The sequence below is a fragment of the Chamaea fasciata genome, unplaced genomic scaffold (genome assembly GCF_029207755.1).
Source record: "Chamaea fasciata isolate MVZ Bird 193981 ecotype frontalis unplaced genomic scaffold, bChaFas1.0.hap1 SCAF_2, whole genome shotgun sequence".
Classification (NCBI taxonomy): Eukaryota; Metazoa; Chordata; class Aves; order Passeriformes; family Sylviidae; genus Chamaea; species Chamaea fasciata.
The window spans coordinates 78,088,770-78,101,590 of NW_027094087.1; the positions used below are offsets into that span (position 1 = coordinate 78,088,770).

Genomic DNA, 12,821 nt, shown 5'->3' on the forward strand with positions numbered 1-12,821 from the left:
CCTTTTAATGTTTATTCATAAATGTTTGCACTGTCTTTAACACTAAGAAACAACTAAGACTGATCATTCCAGTAAACCAGTTCTTGACTGGTGACAGTGGAATACTGTAAGTCTGATTTCTTTATTTTCGAATGAGCAATTCCACTTTGAGGACTTTTAAACTAATTGTTTTGACCAGAGCACATGAAAATACAGTCCTCACCAAAATGCAATCCTAACACTTCAGGGAGTCCTGAAATTGCGTCAAAGAGCGCCTTTTGGTAAAAGGCATTAGTTCTCATTAGTTTGAAATTCTAGTTATACTTTAAAGCCTTCTAGAAGCTGGAAGAGTTGACTTACGCTTGGAGCAAATGCTGAGGTAATTAATATTTCCCTCCTTACTCAGATTTACCTTCACACCTCTCTCTTCTCTAAGTGTAAGAAAACAGTGTAGCAAAAACTCTGCTTGAGATTTTATGGGAGGGGAAGTTAGTATTTTTTTTAAGAAATCCACAAGTAAATTAATTTTCACCACTCAGACATGTCCTTTTGTTGATTTCATCTTCTTGCATTCTCACACCCAAATACAAGCATCAAAGTGCCTGCATTTAACAGTTTGGTCAGGATTCCTTGTGTATGACACACAACGTGGATGAGGGATGCCACCCATCAAATTCCTGTTAGGTCTCTTTTGTTCTTCTTGACTGACAATAACAAACTGGTCTTTAAATACATCTTTTATTTATTTAGGACCCAAAAATTAGGGTCAGCCTTTTGACTCACAGTTTGCTTTTTTTTATCTCTGTAAACTTCAGGCAAGTCTGGTGCCTGTTGTCTGTGCTTCCTGATTTTTGACATTCATGGGACAAAGCTGTTCTTGTTGGGGTTATGAGGAAAAGAGTGATACAAGTTATGTGCTGTGTCTGCACTGACATCTTTTGTTGTTGAGCACACACTCTTCTGCCAACAAGTCAACATGACATTCATCTTATTGTTTAATGAAAGTACAGATCTTCTGATTTTGACAAAATAACACATTCCTAAGTTAACTCCTGTGAATTTGTTGTTGGTTATCAGTGCAGGTCATGCATTTGACCTCATTCTGGTGTTTCTTCTGGCGCTTACTTACACATTTTCATCCATACATTATTTGAACCAGTATTAAGTACTAAAGAAGGGAAAATCTGGAGTTTATAAGGCATATATATACCTGAATCCACAATTCCCATCTTTCCAATGATTTAAACTTTTGAAACTGAGACAGAAACTTCTATATCACATTCTTATAGTAATGGGTTCTAGGATTGCAGAGTCATTGCCAGGATGTACAATGGTAAAGCTCCCTCTCAAAAGTCTGGTATAAGTTGCCCCTAATTGCTATTGTCCTTTGAATAAAAAAAAATTCATTACTATCCAGCTGGGCTAAATAATTGGATTCAGAGGAAGTACTGCCTTTTTTTCTTCTTTTTTTGAATATAAGATGTACAACAGGAAATGTAAAATCTTTTTTTGTGAAAGTTCTAGGTCCTTACGGCAGAAATCATGAATGACATTTATTTTTGTCATCTGTTCAGTGAAGCAGAAGCATGATATTTTCAGATAACATGTTCTTATGGTGACCAATAAGACCATAACCACAGAGATGAGAGAGCTTTGATTAATTATATGCTTCATTAAGCAAAGCTAAGTATGGTACAGTTGCTGTCAGAGAGTTTCCTCATTTCTTGCACTAATGTTGATCCACAGAAACAGAAGTATACAAGACATTTGTGGAACTCTCTCATATATGTAAAAAAAAAAAAAAATTAGGAAAGAGAAATATTACCTGTCAATTTCCCAAACAGAGACAAGTTTTGGTACTGACTGCTCTGAGAATTCAGAAATATGACTCCTGAGCCAGCCGTGGCTTTTCCAACTATATGGCACATAATTTCAAAATCTTCAACCAAGTAAATTAAAGCACCTTTTATCACCTGTGATCCCTAAGACTACCCTTGCCTGACCCCAGCTTGGCTCCACCAGGACACAGGGGTGCCTGCCTGGCTGCTGCCATCATGAGGGTGATCTTGATGCCTTAGGGCATGTCCAATGCTATTTGGCATCTGAATTGAATCTCTAATTTCTCTGAGGTTCCTACCATGTTAAAACAAAAGTTTATATCCTACCCAACAGCTCTTTCAACTGTTCTCTCGAAAAGTCTTTAAAGCAGCGACCATATTCTTTTGACAGAGGAATCTGAAGAACATATAATTGTTACGGAATTCAGTATATATGCCAAATATAGATAGTGAATATGCTAGACAGATATATTCTCTCTCTATATCTATTACTTAATGGAGAATTTTTATTGCAGTATTTGTTATTGAAAAACGCAATGTATTCTGGGGTGAAAAAAAACCACCAAAAAAATCCCAGAAAACCAAACCAACAGTTCATACACATGTTTACTGAGTAAAACTGGTGCTAACAAAGGTGAAAATTGTGGTATTAATATTGGAGAACTCATAGTCTAACTGGATTAAAATTAATGTGAATTACGGTTTCATTTTGGCAATACTAAGAGGAGAGTTAATGATTCAATGCCTGTGTGCTTGTGTTTAACTGTTTCATCCTAGCTCTGAGGCACATCCAGGGGCAGCAACAGTTAAATTTGAAAATTTGATCGGTAGGTATTAGTTACAAGAGTGACTACTGTAGCTAATACAGGTACTAATGGCATTGCATAGTCTGAATTAAATTAATTTTAATTTTTCTAGTTTTTCTTTTAAAAGCACTACAGATTTCTGTCCTGGTCACCCAGACATTTGTGTAGGTGTACGAAAAGTCAACACTTTACCTAGATGCACAGAGAACTTAGTTTGTTTAGCTTTTCAGATAGCATAAAATGTGATTAAGGTTTGCAAAAAGCATTTTAATTTAATCCTTCTGCTCGAATGAGCAGTAAAGGAATTGCTAGTACATTAACATTTAAGCTGATTAATAGATATTAATTTTGTGAATCCAAAAGGGGCTTTTCTGTTGAACCTCTTCCATTAGGCTATAAATAGCTATTACACCACTGCTATGCTTCCCCTGCATTGAAGTCTGTGCACTGTGTGCAGCAGCAGCCTGTCTCTGAGCAGGCCATGCTCTCTGAACTCCTAAGACATGCGTAACCCATGACAACATCACTTGAAAGTTTGTTCTAATAGTCATCACCCTTGTTTGAAATGCTGGTTCATTTCTTACATGATCTCGTGTGGTATCAGGTTTTCTCTCTTGCTTTGTCCTTCTCTGGTAGTTTGAGAGTACCCGTTCTGAAACCCACTGAATTCCTCAGAACTTTTTAGTACCCTTCCAAGTTTTGCAAAAATCTCTTCAAACATGGATATCACAGAGCTGCAGGACTTCAACACCATCTCATCAATGCTCTAATTCTGTGCCTCCTCACTTTTTTCTGGGTAGGTAGGTGTGAGAGTGGCATTGTCCCTTTTTGCTGCAGTGTTTCACTTGAAGGTGTTACTGAACTGCTCGACTGTTGTGTTACTCAAACGGGAGCCACAGTCCACCTTCATTAGACTTAGAGAAGATTAACTGACCTACTTTGAAAATACAATAGACAGTCAGTATTTTACTTCACATTTATGTTAGGTTTCTCCAAATGCAGTTGTTACAACTGTTCTGGTCTTCTGGTATTCAATAAAAAAAATCAAATAATAAAAATCAGTGTTCCAAGGATGTTTTTAGCAGCTCATTTAGCATATTTGGGCAGGGTAATGGAGCCTGCTCACCTAGAAATATTTCTTGCAGATATATGTAGTTTAATATTCTCTTCTGCTAATAATATAATGGAAAGTCCTGCAATTTAAAAGAAAAAATAAAATGGAAATCCTGTTTCTATTTAAATACAGAGAAAATATTTGTTTCATTTTCTCTTGTGTTCTATATCAGGGATCCTTTGTTATGGTGCAGTTTCTCATATCCTTATTTCACTTTTAAAACTTTTTATTTTTCATCCATTTAAAATACATTATATTGTGTTAGTTTGAGAAACTTCTGTTCCCAAGGTGCCAAATTTTGCTTGGGTCTGGCCTCAGTTTGCCCTTCTAGAACATCATCTGTCTGTAATAGTTACTCTGTAAATAAGAACCAGCTTCCTCTGTAATGATTACTTCACCTTTTTCATTGTGCTGGTGCTCCCCTTTAGCAGTACCTTTTGTATTACAAAATGATCATGCGGGTTTTTGGAGAACACCAACAACGGCTGCATGAGTAGTCCTAAGCCGAAGTTTCCCACAACAACACAATTTGAATTCCAGGCATGGCAAGAAATAATTCATCCTGGTGTCCAGTTTGATTCGGGTTGATTTGGGTTATAATGAGCCCCTACTAGTAGTCTGTCACAGCTTGCTTTTCTGTGGAATTCATATTTCACATTTAAATCTTGTGGTTATTCGCCTTATAATTCTGAACAAAATGACAGAGTATTTGACACCATCTTTTTGTCTTCTTTGCCTCTCCTTCATCAAAGTCTTTATTCTTTGAGAATTTTTTTTAAACATTGTTGATTATTTAAAGTTCATTAACATGACTTTTTATGAATAAGCATTTGCAATGTAATTTGTTTGTGATTTTAACTGTTTTATGTTAGGTCTGAAATATTGATAGATTAACACTTCTCAGTAAATCTGCTTAATCTATATAGTTAGGGGTAAAGAAAAATCTTCAATTGAAGAAGTCCAGCCAAAATGAATTGCTTAACATGATAAAATACTGATTTAACTATTCAGATTACCCCTTTCTTTCTACCCCTACCCTCCTCTGGAGGAGGATATTCACAACTAGACCATGTAAAGAAGTTTCTTTCTGGCTACCACACTTGCATGAGATATCTTAGAGTTAACAAGCAGTGGGCTGAACACTTGTACACTTGCCACCCCGATGGATGAGGCATCCAAAAAGCTGCAGCTGCCCAAGCTGGTGTCAAGGAGGAACAATTATTATTTTTTTTAATGGATTATTTGAGACAAAAGGATCCTTTATGTTTTGAGGACTTACATGGCATAAAGGAAGAGAGTAATTTTCATTACAGAAAAATGCAAGTCAAATTATATGTGGTAAACTGCAAGTGTTTGCTGCAAATTTTTAGATTATTCATTACCTTTTTATATGACTTGTGTAAAGGCTTTACAGAAATGATCAGTCTTTTCATTCAGTAACACATAATGACTACAAGAAAAATGCCTTAAAATTACTTTCTCAATGAAATTGCCATGGATTTCATACTATTCACTGCTAAAAGAGTAGAGGGGTTTGTATCTTCAGAAATAATTTTGCAGCAGTGACATCCATTAATTGGCTACGCTAATCTAATCTGAGTTCTAATCTCTATGCTACTAATTAAAAATAAATAAGGTAGATAGAGATGCTGTGACAGATGCTTAATTTTAGTTAGTTAATATAGACAATTGCATGACTTCTATCTGGAAGGGGCAAAGAAAGGAAAGTACATATGCTTGTTTTCTACCTCTTGTATTTTGGGTTGTCGTGTAGTTGTTCTTGTTTCCCAGTCTGACACAAAAGTTCAAGTAGGATCAAACTTTATCATTGCTAGTTATCAGTTTTTAGAAGTGGGTGGAAATACTGCTATAGTAAGACTGTGTTGTTGTTAACTGAGCCTTTATAGGTGTGTAATAATATGATAAATATGATAAAAATATAATAGACATCAATAATATGATAAAAACTGCAAAGATCAATACAGAGTCTGGTATACAAAAATTATTTTGAATTTTTTGACACTGGAAAAGACAGCTTCAAGACTTTGGAGCTACTTCCAGTATTTTTGTAATTAAAATTTGTAAAGTATTTGACCATCAGTAAACTTGAATGAATTTCACTTACAGCAAACTACCAGGTTTGTCTTTCCTCTGGCCTTCTACCAGTGTTGCCTCAGAGTTTACAAAATCAAGTTGCACTGGAGGCTCCTAAGAAACCCACTAATCAGGAAAACAAAATTGCTGGTTTGCTTCCCTGCGTCCGACAGCTTGATGCTTTCCCAGATACTTCTACTGCTTGTTCCCTTCTTCCCAGTCCATGCTCCCAAATTATCTCAGTCCTTCATTTCTACTCTCTTGCCCTACATAGCAGATAGGACAGGACAAAAGTCACTGGTATGTATAATTTGCTTCCTAGGTAACTGATTAGCTAAGGAATTATTGTCTCTGATGCAGAAATATTATTCAAAGCTGAAAAATGTAATTCTGCCTGGGAGACATTTCTTACTTCTTTTTTACTTCTATTCTCCATTCCTCTATTCTTGTCTATATTTGTTGTCAGTTTTCCCTTTTTCCTGGCCAAATTTTCCACTCAGTTTATTATTCAACATATTTTAATTTTTAAAATAATTTTTTACAAATAATTTTTTTGAAAATTATGTTTTATCTTTCCCCTCCCCTTCTTTAAAATGTGAATTATGACTTCTAGCACCCATTTCTGACCCATGTTTTAGGGTTTCTTTGACCTATCTCTCACTTTTTTTCTGGCCATCATTAGGGCACTCTGTTTAACAAGAAGGAGAGGACTGGAGAAGGCCATCTGGCTGGGAAGCTGTGCACTCCACCCATCAGTGTTTCTGTCCCATAGCACACACTTCATACTGAAGAGGTCTGAAGCTGTGACCACAGTCACGGGTTTCTGCTTGTCTTGCTCATAACCAACCTTGGTGTCCTTACAGGCCATGGTATCTGCTCGTGTGGCCGATGCATTTGCCAGGATGGGTGGTTTGGAAAGTTGTGCCAGCACTCAAGGAAGTGCAACATGACGGAGGAGGAGAGCAGAAGTCTCTGCGAGTCAGCGGATGGCGTATTATGCTCCGGGAAGGGTAAGATCTGGCAGCTGGGCTGCCCTGTGTCAGTGCCTGACAGAGGAAAAGAATCACCTTCTGGAAGATTAATGTGCATGGCAGGGGGGCGTTGTTTAGAAACCCTGTCTTTCAAAGGCACTCATTATTAAAAGGATGTTAAAGGCTGGTCTATAATGCACTTACATCCATTTTGTCAGACACCCACCCCAGCCATACGCGTTCAGCAGCATTGCTCTCCTATGCAATTTGTTAGTAGCATATAATTTCCTGTATGTGTTTAACTGATGGTCTGTGTGGAACACCTGTACATTATAAACTAACTGTTAGTGCTCCTTTCACTTTGGGGGAAAAAGGTACCACCCACAGTAACACTCCAGTGGGGAAGATGGCAAATGCAGTATATTGGACAACAGTAAATGGAGGAAATTTTTAAAAGCAATTTGGTATCCTTAATCACTCTGCTTCCCAAAACAGCCACAAAGGAAAAGTAGATGTCTGCAACCCCCACAAATGAATCCTGCAGACTTTCTCATTTACTAATTTTCATTCACGTGGTTGCATCAGCTTCAGTTCAGCTCTAAAAAAATTGCAACAGGGAAGAATAAAAGTTAGAAAATCTTAATAATTATCTGAAATTATTCTCTGAGGTTCTTACCTTGCAGTCCTTCAGGCTAGGAAATTGCATTAATGGAAAGAGGGCTTTTTAGCTCCCCTGTAGTGCAAATTGCCTATTTTTGTATATAATATTTCTGAAAAAGGGTAGACAAGAAAGAGACTGGTTGGAGCCTAGGATGCACTCAATCCAGACTCTGTGTGCCATTTCCTTTATTTTTATGTCCCTTGCATAGACAGGAAAGAAATCTGCCAGCTGGAAAAAACCAGTTAGGAGCTTTCTACACCAGGCAGATTTCCAGTTTTCCCTTTGGTGACTTTTATTTCAGTGAAAAGGAAATTTAAGTGGGGTTTCCCAGCCCAGTCTTCATCCATCTGTATTATCATTATCAGAATTCTCCCTATTGCACCATTTCATTTTGTTTTGAGGTCCCATCCCCCCCCCGCCCCCCCTCAGTTGATGCAATGTCATAAAAAATGAGAAAGTTGCACTGTTTCTCTGTTTTTTCCAGATGGGACTATCTTTACATTAGTATATATGTAAGAGGATGGTGAGTTACTGGAGAAATGGAAATTACTCTGTTTTACTGAAGAAATTAACTTTTTTCTCTTAATACGAGCCTCACTGAGATTTTGTATATAAACCATGAGGATGAGGGAATATGCTTGGTATCAATAAAATGTTTTATGTAAGATTCTATGTAAGTTCGAAAAATTATGATGGTTTTTAATATATTTGTATTATCTGCTATCTTTTTCTAAGGATGGCTGAGAACTATTTATTCCAGCCTGTGGTTCTTACTGTGAGAACAATTAGCTTTAAACATGTGTTTCAAGGGTGCAATTTACTTTGAGGCTTTGGGAGTAGATAATTCATCAAGAATTTGCAGAGATATCAAGGATTTTTTGCCTCTGTTGGCTATGCTGCTGGGGCGTGGTTTGGGATCTGGTCACTTGTATCATCTGTAGCAGCCTGGAAGGTGCTCTAGTGTCCTTTCCAACTTGACCCATTCTGTGATTCTGTGACCCTAAATCGATACTTAGCAGCAGTGGTGGGGTTTTTTTGGTTAAGTATCTTTGGCCCCTGAGCACATATCGGCTTCCAACGTCATGAAAGGTTGCCCTGAGGACTGTCAATATAAAAAAGCTGTGTCAAATTAGATGCATTAGCAGCTTTATTGTAGGAACACCAATTCACATGTAAGTGCTTGTCTCAAAAGAGAAATCACCCCCATAAGACATCTTCAGTAGTGTATGGCCAGTAAACAACCAAGAATCTCCTGCCTTTTCTCTGAGCAGGATGGGGATCACAGGCAAAGACTAATTGTCTTTAGTAAGTGTAATAGTAAGTCTAATTACTTGAAACTTCCATTGCTATCCGTTTTTGGTTTTTTTTTTGCAAATCTATTCTTGATGCTAAGATGTGTACCTGGAAATCATGTCTTACTGGATATTCATAGTTTAAAACACTGTTCATAGATAGTGAAGCAACTATCCAGCAACCAAAATAGCAAATTTTTATTTCTGATTACCTACAGTGAGAAAAATGTAATGATTACTGGTCAAATAAAAGGGAATTTCGAACCTGTGCACTATTGGTGGTTATTCCATTTTTGTTGGAAATCTAGCCATGATATGCAAATGCTAAAATGGACTGAGGCTAGCTTGAGTTTCTGTATGTAGGTTTTAATAGACTGTGAAGAGTCCTGTTTTTCAGCAGATAACTGCTGAACACTATCAGAAAATTGCACTCTGCTAATATAAGCAAAGTTGGCCATCCACATTCCTAGGCTGTTTTCAGAATCTTGGCTCGCTGACTGTGCCACCTGTAGCAAAAGCTCTGCCCAAGGAAAACAGCAACACCCACCACGCTGCTGCCTCCCTGGCAGTAAAGATAGGGCTGTACATGGTGACTGTAACGGTGCAGGATGTGGGCAAGGTAATGAGCCAAATCCCATCCAAGAGGATCTGGCTGGGATCCCAGGAAACACCCTGCAACTCATTAGACTCAATTAAACTGAGGAGTCTCCCAGAGCAGCATGCCCTGTTCAGGGAAAAGACTCCATAAATTCATTTCCCTAACAGATTTTGTATTTTGGAGCCTTATCTTCCTTGCTTGACTTGGTGTTAAATTTGCTGTATCTTCTGCAAAACAGTTTTAAACATCGAGAGCATCCCTCAGTAGCAGAATCAGTGCTTGCTTATGCAGAATCACTTCAGGCTTCTTACAATGTAATACTCTTAATAACTGCTTTAATTTCACTAAAATACTCATACTATTCCTCGTTATTTTCAGATGTCGGTACCTTGCAGTTTGCATAAACAGAGGTATCTGGTTTAAATTACTCTCAAGTGTATCTTAGTGTACCTCTTAAAAGAGTAACCCCATGATATGTATGCTATCCTCCACTGCCTCCTTATACAATGGCATTTTTGATCCTTGTAGGGAATGTCAGTATTTTCTAGGCCACTGGCTCAGTAAGTAGTACTCAGAACTCACAGAAAAAGTAGATGCTTAATCAAATACTTCCATCCTCAAATGTTCTAATCACTAGCTCTTCCTGAATATATTTACATCTTCCATATGTTACAAGCTAAAGCATTTCCCTAAAATTAGGCAATGAGTTAATTTTTGTGAATTTAAAATAAGCATTAAATTACATATTTAATTAAAAATATGATACTCTGCTGAAGCTGTTCTGAAGTTTTCAAGAATTAAGCTTCAGTATTTATGGGAAAAGCAATGGAAAATTGGTTGATATCAACGGATGCAACTTTTTTCTTTAAGTGTATTAGAGTTGTTACTATGGATTTTATTCAGAGGTCACTGAAAGAACTGGAAAAATGGAAAAGGACAATTTTATAGGCTTTGGCTCAGGCCCTGTTGAGTAACCTATGAATTCTGTTTAGGTTATATGCTGACATAACCAAGCTTCCTTCTATTTTATCTTTAATAATGCATTCAACTCATTGGTGATGTTTTAATGGAATCATTCTGGAAATACCACAGGAGGCTAGGATTTTCAGGTGCATTTAACTCATTTTTAAGCATCTTCTGTAAAAGGTCAAAAGCTTCTTTGATGACTTTTCTTTTTTTTTAACTCAGCCCCTTGTAGTTGAAAATTTTGCACATATTCTTTGTTATGATTAATCTGGGTTTTTTAATTTATTTTTTTTAAACATTGATTTCTGCTCTTACCCCTTCTTAAGGCTAGGTCCACAAAAGGATTTTTGATTAGCAGTTAGTAAGATCCCCACTTCAGTGTTTGAAATCTTTATAGGCTGCTGAAGATGCGATCTTTTAAAAGCCAAGTCTCTTCAGCCAAGTGCTGGAATCATTCAGGAAGAACTACCATCTCCTTGTGGCATTTCTAGTTGCAGGAAAGCCTCTCTCACACACTTCTCTGGCTATAGGCTTCCTGACACATGATTGTCCAGGGGTTCCTGTCACTGTCCAGGATTCAGAGCCATGAACCTTCTCTTGAAGGTGAGAATGCCTCAGAGTCTTCTCTTCAAGGGAGGTTTCTTGTGCTCCCTGGGTTATGGCATCACCTGAACTTGACCTTCCAGTCCCTGCTTTGCATGTGAAGGTGTGGCCTGACTTCCTTGAGGAGAGGGAGAGCAACTTGTTCCAACAAAGGGCCTTAGGGCACACTGCAGGAACGAGCCAATTGCTGAGCTGCCAAGTGTGTACAAACCCTTTCTGACCTAGACCAAATGTTCAGTAATTCCATGGGGGCTGGAGAAGCTTCGTTTGTGGTGAAGTGGATTTTGGGGATTTATAGGTGGTAGTCTTGGGCACTGCTGGTCTTTTGTGAACTCACCCCTAAAACCTTTAAATGAGGAAGACTATATTTTCTTCCTGGGTGTGATTTTACTGCCTTCAGTAACAATGGGTTGGGGACAATTTGATCTTTGCTGGTTTAAAAAAAAAAACAAACCCAAAAAAACCCAAAACAGTTACTGGGAAGGGAAGCCCTGATTGTAGGTCTCTGAAACTAAAAGAAAACTTCAAAATGTGAGTCCTGATTAATTGAAATAGCAGGATCAAAGCATCAGTAGTAACAACATCGCACCGTACTCTATCTCATGCCAAAAGAATCCTTTCATTCAAAAGGCTTTTAGCTTGATTATTTTCTTTTATGCCACAGCCTCTTAGGCAGCAATTTTGTGCACATGCACATGTGCGTATGGGTGCATATGTGTGATTTGGGTTGTTATTTTCTAGTCTGAATGTGCCAGTACTCTCTGACTGTGAGTAATAATTTTTGTGATTTCAGGCTCCTGCCACTGTGGAAAGTGCATCTGTTCACCCCAGGAATGGTACATTTCGGGTGATTTCTGTGAATGTGATGACAGAGACTGTGACAAACACGATGGTCTCATTTGCACAGGTGCAGTACAGGCTAACACTTAATTGCTTCAGGAAACAAACTGAGTTGATGGGAATTATGTTAGACAAAGCTCAGCTCCTTCTTTCCCCACTGATGGAGGAAGCGCATTTGCTGGTTATTCAAACCTGCTATAATTGTTTCTTCATGCAACGCCATGATCAACTTAAGGTTTCTAAACAACAGTTAAAAGCCTGAATTTAAATAAGTAAGCCAGCTAAGGAATCCATCAACAATTCTCTCTGTAATAGACGACAAGTTACTGTTTTGTGGCAAAGGACACAGTTGTCAGCATTACGATCACGAGGTTTCCTTAGCTTTTGTTTTTTTACTGGAATTCCATGTGTGTAATGCATTTAAGGCACAGACAAAATTCACTGGTGAGTTAGGGGAATAGTTGTCTGGGATAACAGAGCTTCCTAGCAATCAGACAATTGTCAGTGGGAGTCTGGAATAGCTGATAGCTTTTTTTATGATGTGATGGTAAGTCATTCAAGCAGCTTCACCTTAACCTCATCTGAATATGCAGGTGGCAGATGTCGATAGAAATGGGCAGGCTGCCAACAAACCATCGTGACAAGCATAGTGACAAGAAGCAACATAGGAATTGCTAAATTAACTCACTGGCTGCTTCCTGTTACAAACCTTAATTTTAGAAAAATCTTTGCTGAGCAATTATTAGATGCGGAAGAACTCTGCAAGCCAATTAGAGTGAGAGTGGGAAGGCTGACACTAGTAAATTGTATCTTCCAGCTAGCCCTGTTAGCAAGGGTCATTTTCTGGAGTCAACCAGCTCCAGGAACAGGAGCTGTATCTGTAACTCTAATGCCTCATCATGGATCTTCATAAAGTCAGAAGGAAGAGGAGTTTACATAGATACAAAGGCTATACAGCTCTCAAGCTGAGCATCCAAGGGTCATAAAAAATATTCAAATAAAATTAATAGATGTGTCTCAACTATTTCCCTGCTGCAGGAACAGTGACATTTTTCACTT

General features: G+C 37.9%; 1 protein-coding gene across 1 annotated transcript in view; it reads left to right on the forward strand.

Annotated features, from left to right (window-relative positions):
• The window catches only part of ITGBL1 (integrin subunit beta like 1), a 128,973-nt gene that overhangs the window by 114,267 nt on the left and 1,885 nt on the right, over nucleotides 1-12,821 (forward strand). The window contains exons 9-10 of the mRNA XM_066176414.1: nucleotides 6,695-6,841; nucleotides 11,716-11,829. Coding sequence (XP_066032511.1) covers nucleotides 6,695-6,841; nucleotides 11,716-11,829 — 261 coding nt within the window. The remainder of the gene's footprint in view (nucleotides 1-6,694; nucleotides 6,842-11,715; nucleotides 11,830-12,821) is intronic.